The sequence below is a fragment of the Nipponia nippon genome, unplaced genomic scaffold (assembly GCF_047370975.1).
Source record: "Nipponia nippon isolate SJK-2023a ecotype South Korea unplaced genomic scaffold, ASM4737097v1 scaffold_3, whole genome shotgun sequence".
Classification (NCBI taxonomy): Eukaryota; Metazoa; Chordata; class Aves; order Pelecaniformes; family Threskiornithidae; genus Nipponia; species Nipponia nippon.
In genome coordinates, this window is record NW_028262347.1 from 17,261,386 (window position 1) to 17,280,678 (window position 19,293).

The 19,293-nt window shown below is 38.3% G+C and overlaps 1 protein-coding gene across 2 annotated transcripts in view; it reads left to right on the forward strand.

The window, feature by feature from the left end:
• Window positions 1–19,293, forward strand: part of CPNE8 (copine 8) — a 111,823-nt gene that overhangs the window by 13,414 nt on the left and 79,116 nt on the right. For both annotated transcript variants that reach the window (XM_087766930.1, XM_087766931.1), the window contains exon 3: window positions 6,649–6,695. In XM_087766930.1, the coding sequence (XP_087623056.1) occupies window positions 6,649–6,695 (47 nt within the window). The remainder of the gene's footprint in view (window positions 1–6,648; window positions 6,696–19,293) is intronic.

The window sequence follows — 19,293 nt, forward strand, 5'->3', positions numbered from 1 at the left end:
ACATGTAACCGTGTCCTGATGGGATACACTTGAATATGGAGTCATGTGACAGTATGAAACATTTGAGTACTTTGTGAGAGTATGTTTGTCTGTTCTTAACCAAAAGTTTCTTGAGAGAGATTCCACAATAGACTTTTGATGGGAAAAGCTTCTACTTCTGGGGAAAAGCTGCATGAAGTTAGGAGTGCCTTTGACATTCCTAACCTAGAAAACTTTTTTTTTTTTAAAAAGGTGACATAGACAATACCATGCCTCTGGTGTAGGGAGATCATGCAGAAACAGAATTGAGTGTCTTGCATATTAATAACTGTTTTTTAGTTGGTTAATGAAACCTCAGTTGTCTAGGTTAAGTGATTTTGAAGAGTGGTCAGTGACCTGTTGCCCCTGATAGATTGAATTCAGAGATCTCTATTGAATCAAGGCGCCTTTTAACAAAAGTGATGATGTGTCTAGTTTTTAAGCTCAAATATTATTGGGGACAAGTGCTTCAAGTTTTTATCAGACAGGGAACTGTATTAGGCATAAATTGCAGGGTTTGAGTAGCAGGGGACTGCAATGTGACCTGTGTGGGAGGAGGCCATGGACCACCCTGTGACTGTCAGAGCTGGTTCCAGTCAGCTCCGAAAGCCACGTGAGTAACCATTGCCTGCCAGAACTTCTGCCTGTCAGGGGAGCGCGCAGTGCCCCTGTCCAAACATATTTTAGAAAAAAAGCAGCAGCAGCTAGGAGCTAGAGACACAGCTGCTGAAGATACTACTGGAGCCACACTTCTGAAGATATGCTGCTGGAGATGCATTCTTGAAAGGAGACACTCCATGCAAAAGGTGGGGCATCTCTAAAGGGTCTGTGGCCTGTGGGCAACCCAAGCTGGGGCAGGTGGGCAAACCCAAGTGATTCTGGCTGGTGGGTGACCCATGCTGGGTAAGGGGCACAAGGTAACAGTGGCAGGAAAACCTGAAGAAATCTTAGTATCTATCTTTAAAATACTTCTGAGAAGTAAACTGGTGGTATTTTTTATAGATTCAAAGTATATGGAAATATTTTTTAAAATGTCATAACCTTGTCTATCAATTCAAAACATACTGCTTTCTTGTTTCTGGTAAATAGCTTATTTAAAGCACTCAAATTGGTGGTGTGCTTTAGAGGTCTGGTCTCAAGTTGTGAGTACTCAGTTACACTGCCAATCAGGCCTATCTGTCACAGGTTAGCAGTACAAAAACATGGAATACAGTAATACTGTCCTTGGTGAAGAGAGAAGGGGGAAACTGTTGGCTCTGGAAGTGCTCATACTGTATTTGCACTCAAGAAATTACTTGGCAAAGGAGCTTTGATTGTGGGTACTCTCCAAACAAGGTACATTTAGTTTTAGTATTCTGCAGGTGTTTTTATTACCCAATTTAATTTGTTCGCTCCTAGTGTCCTTTAGTTGAGCACAGAGACATGGCTCTACTGTAAAAGTGAAAGGGGTAAGGGTGTAGTATAAAAAGTTCTATTCTTTTCTGTAGTTGGAAGTACAGCAGGATAACTTTCCTCAGTGTCTGTTTCCTTGGACAAAGGCCATTCTTAGGCTGGTCTGTGTACAGTAATTTTATCCTGTTAGCTAAAAAACGTGTCAAAACCAGCATAATACCATTTTCACAAGATCCACTTTTAGACCCACTGAATTTGCAACCATTAGATCTCATACAAGGTAGAACCATGTAGAGTCACTCTGTATGTTGAGGTCTCATTGGATTTGACTAGGCCAGTTCTAATGTGCTTTTTGAACTCAAGTGCAGTTATCTAGGGATCGTACTGATAGCGAAAATCTGATTTTAGCCTCTTGGTCTTTTTCTTACAGAGGGACACACATGAATATAGTTGACTCCCATGTCCACATAAATGGCCTTCTCCTGAAATTAAAAAGGAACTTGTGATTTCTCCAGTTCTCTTACAAGATTTTCTTAGCCTTTTTTTGATACTGTAATTGCTATTCAGTATTTATTCCAATTCCAACCACTTCCCTGCAATCTAGAATATTTGTGCCAAGAGGAGGGTGGCACTTTGCCTCCCTTGAGGCAAGTTACAGAAATAATTTAGAGATATTAGATATAGATGGGACAGACTTGGATAGCCCTTGTTCATGAAGTATTTTAAACAATATTGAAGTCTCTTACTGACAGTGCTTTCTCCTCAGTGGTGTCAAAGGAAGTCATATATATTGATTTACTGTAGCATTTGGACCATTCTGGTCTTCCAGTTTGGAGACCAGTTTTTCTAGGAATACTTTTGAGAAAACTTTTTTTTTTTTTAATTTTATTGGAGAGAATGAGCTAAAGCAGTGCTTCCCTGATGAGGCAGGGATAAGACCTGCAAAGGAGATACAGATTAATGAATTTGGCATGTTTCTTCTAATGACAGGCACAATCATTTTCTTCCTGTGCATTGGCTAGCCAAACTGAGCCACGGTGCAGCTGTGGTAGCAGCACCATGGTCAGGATGGAATGTCCTCTTCTCGTGGAGCCCTGTGACTCCTGAGTATGATAATAGAAAGAGGGAAGAGGTAAAAACTCTTCCCGTAGAGGATCTCCCCATGGAAGATAGTAACAATGAGAAGAATCTCATGACAGTTGGGACAGAAAGACCTTCAGGAAGCTCTGCCTAGAAGGTATAGAAGCTGGTCAGTGAAGAGTAATGAGGAGCCCCTACTAGAACTGGGTGCAGGATCATGGAAAGATTTAGGTAGCATGGGGAAAAGGCTGACTTTATTGTGGCCAAGACTTTCTTGAAAGGGAATAGATGTGGTGTTATGTTTGGGAAAGCTGAGGTGCGCAAGTTGGATGTAACAGTAGTTGCCAGGCTAAAGGATGAGCATATATGCACTGAATAGGAAAGGACCAAAGTAGGGTAAGCGAGGACCAAACTATCTGGGGAAAAAAGAAGGTGCAGACTACAATATTTTGGGAACTGAATCTACAACTGAGTGAAAACTGTTGACGCTTCCGCTTCATTGCAAGATTTCATTAAATTTACCTTGAATTTGACACTGTGGTATCAGTGTCCAGAGTTAAAAATTACTAAGTGTTAATATTTCTGACTGTAGGTATGGATGTATCTTCCCTTGGAAGAGCTCATATGGCAAAGCCTTCCAAAAGGGTTTCTCAGGCAACTTCCTTGTGAGAGTATGTTACCCTTCATCAATGCACTGCTCTGAACTTCTTCATTGCTTCCTCAATTTTCCAGGTTACAAGAGAAGAACGGGTTGTTCAGCTCCATCTTAGGATGTGGCTGCGTGATATGTTGGCTTTTGAAACTTAAGGATTTCCTGTTTATCCTACTTTGTTCCTTCCCCTCCCACATGATAATGCTATTAACTATTTTCTGCTCAAAAAAAAAAAAAAAAATTGGTTGCTTCATGAAGCCTTAGCCTGGTTTGAGTGGTTCAAGTGCTTTAGATCAACTTCGACATATTTATCTGCGTTTCTCCAGTTGGATATGACTTTGAAGAAGTTTTTGAAGGATTATTGTAATTAGTATGATATCAGGGTCTTTATAAAACTGTGTCTCTGAGAGCCTTTAAGGGTAGTGAATCTTACCACTGATGGAGACCAGTATCATGGACGGTTTCCTGAAAATTTCTGGGGTGAGTTTTAGAGGAAAGATAGAAGTTTTTAAATTATTCTAAATTTGCAAAGTATTTATCAGAAAGTCTGGAATGTATGTCTTCTATAGCTTTCATTAGGACTGACTTTTTTTTTTTAAATGTCAGTTTGAGATGCACATGTATGTATCACTGTCAAGCTTGCACCTTGCACTTAAAATAAAATAAATATTACATAAGATGATTATTAGTTTATATCTTCATTATATTTAAAGTACCTGCCACATCTGCAGCCTTGATAAATAGCAGAAAATTGGTAGTCATACTACAAATACTTAGCACTTTTCTCCTCATTTAAGGTTTTATATAAATGATTCTTAAACTAGAGAGGTTGTCTCGCTCCTGGGATATACCTTTGGGAGCACTGGGGAGCCACTGGGCGTGGAGGGGAATAGAAGTCTACTAATGCCTCAGCAATGAAAAGGTGAGAATGATAGCATTGCTTGCTGTAAGTCCTCCAAAGATAAAAATCCCAAACAATAGTAAACTTGACTATGAACACACTGAATTTGGAAACTGGGATTCTAACAGACAGACCGGTGTGAGCAGCCTTCCAAAAAGTAGGAATAAAGTAAGAGACTGAACCAGTTTTAAGGTGGAGCTTTACACCTGTTCTTTAACCCTTTTATACTGTGTGACTCCCATCTCATCAACCATAGTAGGAGACTAAAATTATCCTACGGTAATCTTTTTTTAGTGTTTTTGTTCATAGCCGTTCTTTTATTTGGCTTCATAAACTAGGGAGATAAGGTAGTGCCAGAATGTTTCTTTTTTGAAAATTTGATGGTAGTGGATATTTTATGGTTGTATTGTTGCTTCCTTCTCCTCAATATTAAATCTCTCATTTTTTTAATATTCTTTTTGTTCCACAGCTGCAATGCACAACTGATACTTGATTTACTGTATTAACACTAATACACAAGGCAGGATGTAGTACAAAAAATAAAGCAGCAAATCAGTGGTGAAAATGGTTATGTTTAAGAAAAATCTGGACAATACAAATATCTGAATAGCAAAAGTGCGCATTATCTGTAAAGAGTGTCTTTTCCTCTAAATGAATTTCAGTTCTATTCTCAACTGGGGTTACAGGTATGAGAAATTTTTAATTGAAAACTTAGATGTAAGCTCGTGGCAAAGTGGACAAAATCCACAATTGTATCTATCTGCTTTTGAAATCAGTAAGGCATTTGCATTCTTGGAAACCACTACTGAAAATTGGAAAATATTCATTATTGCAGAACTGGTAACATTAGCTTAAAAAAGAGTTTCCAATGGAGAAAGTGAAAGGAATGTTTGTGAGAGCCTACCTGATTTAATGTTAGCAGTAGGGGTATTTCCAGAGAATATTTTTTTGCTTGTTTTTGTCTATGGAAACTTCCTTTGACAACATTTCCTTCTTCTCCCAGGGTTACCTTGGCACAGATCTTACTAGATGCAAAGGTTAGTCAGAAGTTCAGTAACCTTCAGACACTGCTGTAGCTGATTTCATAGCTTCCATTTCACTCTGTTTTCTGACATTTTCCCATTTAACTTCATTCTTCATGTAATGTAGCTCAGCAATCTACTCCAAAGAGTGCTGTAAAAATAGGCTTGTTGGTTTGGATTCATCCTACTGTAAGCAGGAACCAAAGCTAGGTGCATGATTGCCCAAGTTTTCATTTAGAATAAATGGAGAAAGACAGACAACTCCAGAGAAAGATTTTGAATTTTTTTGTAAAAGCTTTTTTTCTTCTACAAGACATCTTATTTGGAAAAAAAAAAAAAAAAATTGAATTGTGTTACTTCTGTGTCAAGCTAAAATATTGAACTTGCTTTTTTCTGTTCTTCCTCTTATTTGTTACTGCCTAATGTTTGGGGTTTTTTTTTTGTGTGTGTGTGTGTAGCAAATACCTTTCAAGTAAGAAGAAAATGTAGTTTGAAGCTTGACTTCATTTCTGCTTTGGTCAGTTGAGGATTCTGACTTCATTGAGAACAAAACCAGGCTTCCAGCTTTATTGTTAAAGGCTGCAACCCAAAACAATATTATTTTTAACCTTCTGCTGAAAAATAATGATTGGCACAGGAGAAGAATTTGTCAGGAAAAAAGTGTTCAAATATCTGTATTTCTATTGTTTAGAAAAGGGTTGTAGCGGAATTTCAGGTAAAAATTGCTTTATGGTTGTTAGCTGCAGCTAGTTCAACACTGTAGAAAATAAAGTTTATAGTACTCCTTCAGTGCAAATGATTTGTACTTATAAGAGTGTTTAAAAGACCTGATTATAATCACTGTACTTCTGTCAGCAGTCCCTGTGACAGAAGCTGCAGATTAATGTGTAATGGGTTCTGTGCTGGAAAAACAGATCTGTAAGGAGAGTGACACCTGTGGGATTACACTGCTTGGTCTCTCAAAAACAGTTTAGATTGACAAACTTCATTGATTCCATTTTTTATTAGGTTTTAGTTTAAAAAAAAAAAAAGGGTGCATATGCAAGATGCATATATATATGCATATATATAATACATATGTATAAAAAATTTGAAGCAAAATTAAGGAAGAAAACCTGAGAAGTTGTTTTTTTTCCTTTTCCTACTTATTTATTTATATTCCCCTGTCTCTTTTTCCAGTAGAGTCCTCATTTGTTTTTATTTTAGTTCTCTCATCTCTTGAAGGAAGCATGATTTAGGGTAATTATGCATTAGATTAACTAGGATAGCCAGACCATCCACATTTAATGAAGACCTGCTTTTATCCAATTTTAATGCTGAGGGTTGTCAAGTGATTTGCTGGAGGTCAGGCATAAGTGTTGCCTCCCATTTTAGAACCACCCTATTTATTAGCTCCTTGGTGCAACAGCTAGACCGTATTGTGGCTGATCTGGTTAGGCATACTGAAAACCGAGGGAAAACATTTTACTATTTGATTGTCCTAGTTACTAATCTCAACAGCACAACAGACTACAGAATTGGTTCACTTAATTTAAGAATATATTAAATTCTGAAAATAACCAAACGTTTTTTTCTTTTCACAGTCTGTGTTTTGTACATACAAGCCATTGGAAACAAAGAATGGAGAGAGGTAAGATACAATTTTGTAGATGTGTAAACTTTTTGAGTACACTTAAGGCTGGTCATTTGCCCTAGCAGAAAAGGGCATGTCATAGCCTCTTGAATGCTATGCTAAACAACGGGAGTCCTATGTTCCAGTAAACACTTAAAAGCTAGTCACGTTAATCTCAATTTCGATATCTGTATCACGTATTTCCATTAAAAGTGAAAACAAAATTAGAGAAAATACATGAGTTTCCTATTTTATAGTCTCCCTGAGATAAATGAAATCAAACTTAGCTATCAATCTGGACAAGGTTTGTGGATATCAAGAGAGGAAGACACTCAAATAGTACAAGATCTGTGGAAGGATTCAACTGTGGTGATGGTCAGTGTCAGCAAAACTAGCCTGTAGTTATGGTAGAGATCTACTTTTCCTGTGTAGTGTTTGGGAGAAGTTAGGTGCTGCTGAATAGAGTATACACCAGGCAACAGCGGAGGGAGCGTATTATACATAGGTTGGACCATGTCTTCTTAACCTATCAGTGTAACCAGTGGAGAGATATGTCTTAAGAAACTAAATCAAGTACTAAATTGGGTATCTACAGCAGATCAACATTTATAGCCTGGAATTGTCTCCCTATACTTAATCATCTAATTTTTCTCCTTTAATGTTATTCTTTAATAGAGTTGACAGTGTCGGGGGAAGGGTGGTCATCTTTCCTTTCTACTGATACAATGCGCTATTTAGCTGCCTTACAGAGAGGATTGATGGAACTGTTCTTCACTATAGGTGGGCCACGGTGTGGCCATGCGTTCTAAGAATAGAGCCAAGAGAGGAATGAACTATCTTACTGTTTTTCCCTGTAAAAGAGAGGAGGTCTGATGTTCTTGTTTTGAGAACTGATATTTTATGTGATTATTACTGTGTAAAAATTCCAGTGGAGGGGCCAGGGGCACAGAAACCAGACCTCTTCCCTTATATTTGGTGTCCCTGCCAGTTGTCTGGAGAAGCATATTTTCTGCTTTGCTGAAACGTGGTGGATGTGAGTTTCAGTTTTGTCAGGGTGAGAGAATTGAATTTGTCTCCTGCTTGGAGAATTGGATTTGTCTCCTGCTCATATAACTGGGCAATACATGAAACATTGTACCTATTTCATTTGTAGTTTTTAGTTCAATTGCTCCTCTCCATTGTTCTGAACTGTGTGCTAGACATCCTCTCAGAATATCTACTGGATCACATTCCTCTGACAATTTGTGTGAAGAAATGTCAGTTTGAGGACCCTAATGGGAAAGCATTCAGGTGACTAGGTGGCTCGGTGCATTTTGGTAGTCAAGCCTAGATCATCACCAAAGCATTCGGGTCCTTTTCTGGTCTGGGGTTAAGAGGATTTGGTCAGAAATTCTAGCTTATTGTTGTCTAAGGTTCATATATAACTTTGTGCGTTTTTCATACTTCTCTGGTGTAACTGTTAAAATAACTATTAACCATTTTTAAGATCATAATTGTCCTGATAGTAAAATTATAACATTATCAGCTTACTTAGAAAATGTTCCATGTGCTCGTTTTGAGGTGATTTAGGAGATTGTTGATGGAAAGATTCCATCTGCTGTCAATTTTAACAGATCCAAGTTTGTAGTGGTCAAAGTGTGTCACCACCTTATAGCTTTGTATTGTCTTGTGCCATTTTATCTACTTGACCAAAGCAAAAACAGCTGAACAGGGCAGTGTGCAACGTTATTGCTTGTATTGCAATTTCACACTGATTAAAGAGTATCTTGGTTAGGTGATGCAGTTTGGCGTGTGGTTATGGTATCATATGCCAGTTTAGTAACTACAGGGGTTAAAACAGACTTTTGACATGGCAGTTGCTAGAAAATCTTATGGTTTTTTTTTTTTCTTTTAAGACATAATTATCTTGTCTATCAGGAGAAGGTCTAGGTATAGGTATTTACAACTCAGTTGACTGTTTAAACTATTTATAGTTAATGGAAAAAGATAACATCCTGAGGGCAGTTCATCAGACCGAATTTAGATGTCCGCATTAGATCAGATGAATCATTCTTTAGAAATGCCTCCAAGTGATGATCAAAAGCCTACACTTTTGACTATGTCAGATGTAGAGTTCAGTGAGTAGAATCCCATTCCTCGTAGCTGTTATGACAGTCAAAATTCAGAGGTTGGCATGATAAAGGGACTGAGTCAGGATTGCATTTTATATGTTGTGGTGGATTATATTTATACCAGTGGTAAAAAATAAGGTGGCAGGTAGAAGATTAGTTGATACGTACACTAGATGGGTGATCTCATATCTTTATTTTTGTGCTTTTTCTTCATACAGTGGTGAATGCACTGATACTGTGTTTTTTCAGTACAATGCTGTATATGTGTCCATTTTGTTGCATTTAAACACTTATAGAGTGTAGAGGTGGAAGTCACCTGGAACTGTTTGGAGAAGACAAAACTGAGGCAAATAATAAGCCCCTGATGATATGCGTAGACATTAAAGAACAGTGTTCAGTCATGGCAACATACTTTACCTTGTTTCTGTTCCATATCCTTTTATGCATAGTTCTCTTCCTTCTTTTGCCTAATTACTTTCTTTTCAACACTACAGAAAATGCTTGGGGATCATAAACACAGTAAATCATTTCATAATCTCCATAATTTCCCTAGCAATCAATTCTAGCAGTGTGCTTTTTTTCCCCCTTCAGCTAAGCTATTCAGATGGATTCAATACAATAGTTAAATCAAACCCTTCATTTAATGAAGGGTAGATGTTTTCTGGGCACAAACTCCTGTTTGCCTGTGGTACAGATTCCAGTGTTTTTACCCAGTGGTATTCTTGCACACCAAATCCTCAGCAAAGAATTAAAATGTTTCGTTCTCAATTTAATAGGGTGTTGTTTTTCAAAACAGTTTCCCTGTTTTCACTCAGTGTGATCATCAGGTATTTCAATTAATATAATTGGCAACAAATGCATCATCAGAATCTGAGCTTTGGTTTAAAAATATTTACGTCCCCTTACTTTGTGAGGATGCATTTGGAATATGGCTAAGTATAACTTACTGTTATCTACAGAAGCCTTAAATAATATATTGAAAGAATCTGAATTGCTTCATTTCAAAGAGGGTGTTAATTCTGAAAACAAGAGGGAGCACTTCAAAGGTGAATGTTAAATAAATAATAGACGTTGTAAAATACTCAACCAACTGCGGTTCTACTGGCAATATCCACCAATGGTAAGTGTTAAGAAACTGCCTATGGAGTGAGGCTCTGAGCCTCTGGTCCATCTACTGTAACAATGCATTGGATGCAAATTAAATTTGTATACCTGTCTGGAAGTCTATTCTCTCACTGGTCCTCATCATGCTGATTTCCAGCTTCATGAGCAGCCAAATGTTATTTTATATCCTCAGTAAATTTCCGTTGTGTCTTCTAAAATTGTTTATGGTTTCCCATTCTTCAGGTCTTCCTGTTAATTAATTCTGTTCACCTTTTTTTTTTTTAATCTGCAGTAAATATGCTGGAGACAAGAAAAGGCATCTTTTTTGATTGAGTCATCAAATTAAGAGAGAAGGCAGTTAGGCAAGGTTGTAGTGGAATCCCAGGATAGCAAATGTGACCAGTTTGTAAGGAAATTAAAAAATACTGTCATGAGCTGTACCTAGTCCCTATACTGTACAGTTTATCCACAGAAATACTTCTCCCTTTATGTGCTCACATTGCTTATTCAGCCATCCTAACTTCTGTATTAAGTTAGCTGTTACTTTTTTTCCACATGTGCATATAGTGTTCCATTCATCCATATCGAATTTCGTCTGCCATTTTATTGTCCGACCACTCAGTATTGAATAATGCTGTTCTGCCAAGTCTTCATAGTTGCCTTGTGTATATATATATATATCTCCTGTTCAATTCTGTAAAAATCTATTTGTTTTGTAACTTTGTTTTTAGTCCCTGCTCCAGATTGTTTAGGCAGGTATGGTACTGCATGAGTCTATCCATGGACATCCATGTCTATAGGAACTTGTTGAGATCTTGCAGGGAGTTTTCATCCAGCAAATTGACTGCTTAGTCTTATGTTTTCTTTTCTATCTACTAATAAATCAATAAATTACTGTAATAATAAAAATAATTAGTTAGTAAATAATAATTAATGATAATTAAATTATGACGTTAATTGACCTCTGAGAGGTGGATATCCTGTACGAGGTTCAACAAGGCTCAGTGCCAGGTTCTGCACTTGGGTCCCAACAACCCCATGCAACACTGCAGGCTTGGGGAGGAGTGGCTGGAGAGCTGCCTGGCTGAAAAGGACCTGGGGGTGTTGGGCAGCAGCCAGCTGAATATGAGCCGGCAGTTTGCCCAGGTGGCCAAGAAGGCCAGTAGCATCCTGGCTTGTATCAGGAATAGTGTGGCCAGCAGGACCAGGGAGGTGATCGTCCCTTGTACTCAGCACTGGTGAGGCTGCACCTCAAATACTGTGTTCAGTTTTGGGCCCCTCACTACAGGAAGGACATTGAGGTGCTGGAGCGTGTCCAAAGAAGGGCAATGAAGTTGGTGAAGGGTCTAGAGTACAAGTGCTGTTGAGGAGCAGCTGAGGGAGCTGGGTTTGTTTAGTCTGGAGAAGAGGAGGCTGAGGGGAGACCTTATTGCTCTCTACAACTACCTGAAAGGAGGTTGTACCAAGGTGGGGGGTCAGTCTCTTCTCCCAAGTAATGAGTGATAGGAGGAGAGGAAATGGCCTCAAGTAGCACCAGGGGAGGTTTAGAATGGGTATTAGGAAAAATTTCTTCACCGAAAGGGTACTCAGGTATTGGAACAGGCTGCCCAGGAAAGTGGTTGAGTCCCCATCCCTGGAGGTATTTAAAAGACGTGTAGATGTGGTGCTTAGGGACATGGTTTAGTGGTGGACTTGGCAGTGCCAGGTTAATGGTTAGACTCAATGATCTTAAAGGTCTTTTCCAACCTATATGATTCTATGATAATCTGGCTGATTTTGTTCAAAGTGGACACTTACTCATGTGTCTAGTAGTTAAGCATTTCACTGCAGCATCTACCAATTTGATTACCATTTGGAACATAATAAGACATGCTTTTGAGTCTCCTTTGTAGACTTCAAAGGCTGTCTTAATGACGATTACAAAGGCTAGATGTTTTATAATTGACTTTTATTGGGATTAAGATTTTGGGTTTTTTAGAGCACTGGTGAAGTTTCTTTGGAAAAATAGCTTGTATCTTCTTTAGCAGTGGGACATGGCATAAATAAGAATGTAATTTGTATCAGACTGGTAGAAAAAGTTTCAGTAGAAGGAAGCAAAGGATGGAGAGTATGGAAGAAGCATATACTGTCCCTGTTGTGAAGAAAGAATAGATTTTGCTGTTGCATGATATTTGGTTCACTGGAAAGCTTTCTCTGGCAGATTTCTTGAAAGAATCAACCTGTTTGAGGGAATTAAGACAGTTGGAATAAAAAACCATCATCTTTTCAAGGAAGTCGTGTTTCCTTTTAAAGGAAACAGTTAATGGAAAAAAGCCAAAGCACAGAAAAATGAGGGATGATTTCTGGTTTTTATATATTTATGATTGTCTGACCATCATTTAAAAAGGGTTATGTAGAAATCACCATCCTGTACACACAGTATACAGATTTCATATGAGTGCCTGCATGCATGTTAGAGGAATGTTGTGGGTTTTTTGATAATTAGTATGAGTTAATATATTAAAACCATTATTCTTCCTTTGGGACAAACACACTGCAGAACATTTTATGACTATGTTTTTTCTAGAGTGGGGTTGGCAGTTTTGAATATTTTGTTTGTTTCCTTGTAGTCTCTCTAATTCTGATTATTTGAGACTATTAATCATTATTACAACAGGCTAATTTTATTGGTACTGCATTTCTTTCTCCACAATTCAAATTTCTCATTTGTTCTGTTCACATCTAGTGAAGCTAGATTACAAACTCTGAGAAGATGATTATCTTTTGTTGTGTGTTCATGTACCATTTTGTGCAGTGAGCTTCCAATGGAGAACGTTACCTGAAGCTTCCTAAAGAATTTTCAAAAGCCATTTAGATCAGAGCCAAGACCTAGTGATAGTCTAAACCATTTTTAGATCTTTAGTTTCCTAGAATTGTAACAGAATACTAAGTTCTGACTGTTCACATTTCAAGAAAGATGTTTAAAAGACAAAAGCCTAGAGATAAAAGTAATGAATTATTAAAAGATTGATTAACATACGCTACACTGAAAAACTTAAGCTCAAATTATTTTCCTAATGAAAGAGTGAGTTAAGGATAATTGTAATCAGCTATAAATGTCAACACTAAGAACATAAATTTCATAATGGAAAACATTTCTGCCTAACAAAGGTATAGAAAGGTCCAAAAGATGGAAAAGGAAGTGAAATAAAAATTAGACGAGACAAGAACTTTTCAGAATGGAGGTGATTAATTATTGGAACAACTTCATTGCAATTGTGGTAAAACACTGCAAATTTTCAAAAACAAGAAAAGTGGGCTTACTAGGTATTATTCTTAAGTTCACTCACAGGCATAAAGTTGAAGCAAGAATTAATTCAGAGAATTCATATAGAAGGTGGTTAGCAGAGGGTTGGGTTAGACCCTCATAGTTACAATAGTTGCTTTGTATCTCTGCTATTGGACTTACCCAGCTTGCTAGTCTTTTATAACTCTGATGCTAAAATGAAGGTTATGGTTTTCCATGAACCTCATAGTCCCTTAGGCTGGATCACTAGATTGAAATGCTATAAAATGACTAAATAAATCTTAAAAATTCCCTTCTACCAGGAGAGCTTATGCTCATGCATTATGAGGTGACAAAGACTGTTCATCTCGGGAAATCCAGAAAAGGGACTCTGTTCTTGATTTTCTTTGAACATTTATTTTCCTTTAAATAGTTCAATTGATTCTATTACTCTCCTGAATGACGTTTCTAAAGGTATTTGCTTGTTGGCCATGTTAAGATTTTAGCTTTACACAACTGTTAGTGGGGAAACTAGGCCATGTGGAGAACTAATTAATTAGCAGCTATGTTATTAGTTGTAAGTGGCTGGATTATAGAAATAACCTGTTCTGCTTAAAAAAGGCTATAGATAACTGGGAAAACAGATTTAAAATGATGATGCTTCATTTAGCTGAAAAGTGTAGACCGGTGATTTTTAGAGGCCAGCATTTTAATGTCATCTATAAGATAAATTTTAATAGTAATTTGACAGTTAAGTAATTAGTTATATTAGTTTAATGTGAAGGAATCATTTGTGTAGACCTTGGAAAAAAGTAAACAGGCCAAAAAACTGAAGCCTCAATTAAAAAAAAGTATTTTAAATATTTTAAAGAAAAGTTAGCAGTGCCACTGAATTCAGTCTCCTGAGTTTTGTAACAATTTCAGTGTAACTGATGAGAGAGAGAGGTAGCAGTGTAATGGACATTCTGTTAGGCCTTCTCTGGTCTCAGTGTGGTTTAATCGTCAGCATATTGCATATTTGTCTTCATTTACTGATACACTTCTGTCATGCATTTTAAATCAAGTCTGAAAGATTTCCAAAGTGTAACATGATTATAGTGTAAAGTGAAATTTCTTTCTTTACTGGAAAAATGCAGATTTGAAGGAACGAAGTAGTTAAAAACTTACGATATTTTACTGTTCTAAAAAATTAAAACTGACATTTAGCTGCCATTTTGTAACTTTTTTTTCCTTTTGAAGTAACTTTTCCTTCGAATTCATACATAGTTCTGTTTCTAATGGAACTATAAAACTTAAAACCACAAGATATGAAATATGACATAATCATGGAATAACTTAAGTGAAAGAAACCTTTGTGTTATCCAGCCTCGTACTCATCTGCTGTGTCTGGTTCATCCTCCTGATCCATGCAGAGCCATCTTCAAAGTTAGGCCAGGTTGCTTAGGGACTTTCCCAGCTAAGATTTGAAATTCTCTAATGGCAAAGACTGCACGACTCTCTGGTTGTGCTTAATCACTCAGTCTGGAAGAGTGTTTCCCTGTATCCCTTCATAATTTCCTTTGCTGCAACTTTTCACTATTGCATCTTGTCCTTTTTTTGTGCTCTCTGTGAATGGTCTGGCTCTGTCTTCTATAATGCTGTTTAGGTGGTGGAGGATGGTAGTGCAAATAGATCTTCTCTAAACCTTCTCTTCTCCAGGCTGAACAAACTGAGCTCCATCGCCTTTTCCTCAAGTTGTGTGCTCCAGCCTGCTGACTGTTGGGGTTTTTTTTAGGGTCCATTTAACTGAACTGCCTCCAGTCTGTTGATTCAGCTGTATTTAGAGCCTCAAACTGTACCCAGTTTTCCAGGTGGGGGCCAACGTGTTGAGTAGAGGGGGAATAGTTCTTGCCTTTGATCTACAGGCTGTGCTGACCCTAATACAACCCAATGTGTTGTTAAACCCTCAAGGCTGCACTAGGACCTTTTCTGAACAGCTCATACCCCACCACTCAGTCCCCAGTATCAGTACAGGACTTCAAATTTGTCTTTGTTGACCTTCGTGAGTCCACAAGGCTGTATAAATAAGCTGGGATTTTTGTCTGAGGTGAGTGTCTGTGTCCCCCTCCAGTCACAATCATTTTAGGGTATGTAGGAACAAAGGGAAACAGTGCTTTCCTTTACCTAGCTATGTGCCTGTATCTTGCTTTTTCATGCGCTTGTAGAAGCTGTCACACCCCCAGTCCCTTAGTACTTTCTATCTGAGTGAAATGGAGAGGTTTTTGGAGTGCGCAAGCCCAACGTCCCGTGCTGCATTAGGGACAGCGTTGCCAACAGGTCAAGGGGGGTGATCCTTGCCCTCAGCACCAGTGAGACCATAGCTGGAGTGCTGTGTCTGGTGCTGAGCTCCCCTGCATGAGAAAGCTAGGGATATACTAGAGTGGGTCTGGCAAAGGGCCACTAAGATGTTACAGGGACTGGGAGCATCTCTCATATAAGGAGAGAGTGAGTGAGCTGGGATTGTTCAGCCTGGAGAAGAGAAGGCTTACATTTTATCCATGTTTATAAATACCCAATGTGAGGCAGTAAAGAAGGCAGAGACTGACCATTCTCAGCTGTATCCAGTGAAAGGACAAAAGTCAATGGGTACAAACTGAAATACAGAAAATTCTATTTAAACATAAGAAAAAAACCTTTTTACTGTGAAGGTGGTCTTATACTGGAACAGGTTGCCCAGAGGGGTTGTGGAGTCTCTATCCTTGGACATACTCAAAACCTGACTGGACAACCTACTCTAGCTGATCCTGCTTTGAGCAGGAAGGTAGAACTGGACAATCTCCCGAGGTCCCTTCCAACCTCAAGTATTCTATGGTTGTTGTCTGTTTAACTTGGCCATTAATTTTCTTTTCCTCTGAATGGCTTTTCCAAAGTCAAGTATATCCTCCTGTTGTGTAAACTGCCCTTACTATTTCAAGAAGCATCATACTGTCAGAAAATGATCTGTTTATGAAGGTGTCACGGCACAGGTTTGTCAGGAGAGGTATTAGTGCCCCTAAATGGACTCTTTTGACAAGTTATCCTCTGAGCTCACTTAGTTATTTTGGGTTTGTGCCTTTCAATTTAGATTATGACTTTGGCAGTGGAAAGTAAACTTTCTTAGGCTACAGCCCCGTGTTCTTTGTTTCTCTGTGTCTTCCATGTATATAGAACTGTAGGTCCCACACGATTGAAGATCCTCTTATGCTCCTTCAAGCTTGTCCTAATCTAATTTAAAGAACTTCAGTAACGTTTCTTTTCCTGCCTGGTGATTAAGGAATCTCCCAGGACAATCTGCTACTTGAATCTGCACAGGCTGGGAGATGTTTTCATGGATATGTTTGTATATGTGTGTCTGATTCTGTTGGACATAGCATGAGATACTACTACAACTTAATACGTGTTCTTTACTTATGTGCTGTGTCTCTGGTAGCTTTGCTAGTTAGAATGCAGTCATCCTTGGATCTTCTTTTTGAAGGCCCAGAGTCCTTTGCTTCTGGAGTAGGTCAGTGTTTATCAGATTTCTGATAAATCTCATCCTTATGCAGCTGATTCCAGTCTTTGAGAGAATTTGGACAGTTTGAGTGCAAATGGAAGAAACAGGACACTTGAGGGGAAACAAATACACAGATGAGATATATGCCTGTTCAGAACTGCAAAATGGATGGTCCTTATGACCCCATTGTTTTCATTTCTCATCCCTGGTCTGATGAACTGCTGTTTACTGGCTTGTGTCAGAGAGTGGCTTCTCATTTTCAGTGCATACCTTCAAACAGTGCTAAATGCTTAGCTATTGCTGCATATTTCATTTTGTCAGCCATTCCAGCTTTCAGTTTTTCCTGGCTCCAGTATTGTTGAATGTTACAAAGCATGTAGCTGACAGGGGAAGATTTCATTTATAAACATTGAGATTTACTTGACCTGGAAACTGATTGGAGACTTTGAATGTACATAAAATTTGAATGCTACTATTCAGAGGGGAAAGGCAGGCCCTTTAGCCCAGGCAAGTATTCCAGCCATACTTATTCCCATCAAAATGCCACCTTTCTATCGCTGCTGTTGTTTCTCATTGATTAATACTCGACCACAGTAGTCACCAGTGTTGGTTCAAGAGAGTGTTTTTTGCAGCACTCTGGCTGTCAACTTTATCCCAACGTTTCAGAGAATACCTTGAATAATTTCTCAAGAGACTGACTTTTTTCATCCAAAACCAGTGGTACGGGTCAAACTATTTGTTCATGTTCTGATCTGTTTCCAGGATCACGTGCATCCTGTGCTAGTCCTCTCTTAAGAGACTCAGGTGTTTTATTTTGAATATCCAGTATCTTTATCACTCTGGAGAGCTTCTGGAGGTTTCTCCTGCCCATGCCTGTATAATGCTTCCCCCCTTCATAGCTCTTGCTTTGGCTTAGGAGAGCTGAAGAAATACAGTGATTGCTAATGAGTAAACTTGCTTTCTAAACAATTCGTGCCTTAGGACATATTCAGAAGCCTTCTTGCAGGGGATATCAAGGTTCCAATGAGACCAGGGAATCATTCCACCTAGGTTTTAAGAAATTATGTAAAGTCTTGGCAAAGGAGTATGCTAATTGACACTATATGTCAACTAGTCTTTCCCTTTGTATTTGGAGATGGTATAATTCATTGGGAAGATAGTTTTGCTTCTCTGTCTTTTATAGGAAGTGCCGGAATATGGAGATCTCTGAATAAGACTGTCCCAATTGAACATGTCACAGCATAGCAAAAGTGAAGGTACCAAACAGGATTCAAACACACTTTGCAAAGACGCAAATCACCACTGTGTCACTTCTGAGGATTGTTCCTTTTCCTGAGACTTTATAGAGCTGTGTCTTGAAGATGCGTTAACTTTTGTTGAACATTTTATTGTACTCGAGACCTTTGGGTGGATAGTTGATTTTCGCAAAGCAGTCATCCTCTTAGATACAGGCCCACTTCTCCAGATGACCTGCATGAATGAATGGTGCTCGGAGTCAGTCCCCTGCAGTCTGAATGCGTGCATGCACAGTCATTCAAAGGAGAAAAAAAGAGTTGCTGACAGTAATGGAGTCTCTTTAAAGCACACAAATAACGTGGCTGGAGTTCTTTACCATTTTATTTTAATAAGAATCAAGCAATGAAAGGAAATCCCTTAGTTTTGAGAGGAAGAGGCAGTGGTGTATGCCCTGTCCTTTCATACCACATACATGTTTAAGTATGCAGGGGCCGCGACAGGGAGGCTCCTGTGGGAGGCTGAGGGGCTCTGTGAGGGTTATAGTGGTTAGATTCACATCCGTGATGTGAAAACATTTTTAGGAAATACATCTCAAAATCCTTCAGTTACAAGAAGGCTTATTCTTTCTTTATCCATGTTTATTGATTTAGTTAAGTCCTGTCAATGAAGAGGTTGGCAGTCTTTGAGTCATTCAAAAGTCTTCTAGTCCCAAATTGCAGTTTTGAGGAGTCCTTAATGATGATCTTTCAGCAGACTGTCAAAAAGCTTTTCAGCAGGCTATATTCAAGTATGTCTTGATATGTTCAATGTGTAGGACAAAATGAAATGCTCCTTTCAGTAACTCCTCCTTTTTTGCTTTGTTTTCTGAGTATCTTGAAAGAACAGCTAAAATAAGAACAAAATTATCACATTGCTATTTTATGATCAATCATTTATATCTGTGATGTATATGAACTGAAGTCAAGCAAAAGTGTTGGGTTGTTTTTTGTTTTTTTTAAATTAAAATATTTTCAGCTTGACGAGAGCTGAGGCTCCTCCTGTAAACACCAAGAAAGAAAAGGCATTTTGCAGAAAGCTCAGAGAGAGGAGAGATGAAGAGGGAGCTGAACTGAGGTGAAACAGGAGCTGGATAATGCAAAAATGATGATACACTTCTAATGGAAGGACTATGCTCCCTAATATTTAAAGCTATCTGAAATAAGCAATATATGCAAGCTTTTGCTTGCTATTGTAATTTTTTTTGAGGAAACAGTGGATTTTTATGTTACTGAATTTCTTCCCCAAATTTTTGTGGATTCTGATCGGCTTTGGGAAGTGATGTTTATAAAGTTTAGGTCATATGATACCAGGCGTGCACCACTCTTTATATTAAAATAGGAGGTCTTCTGC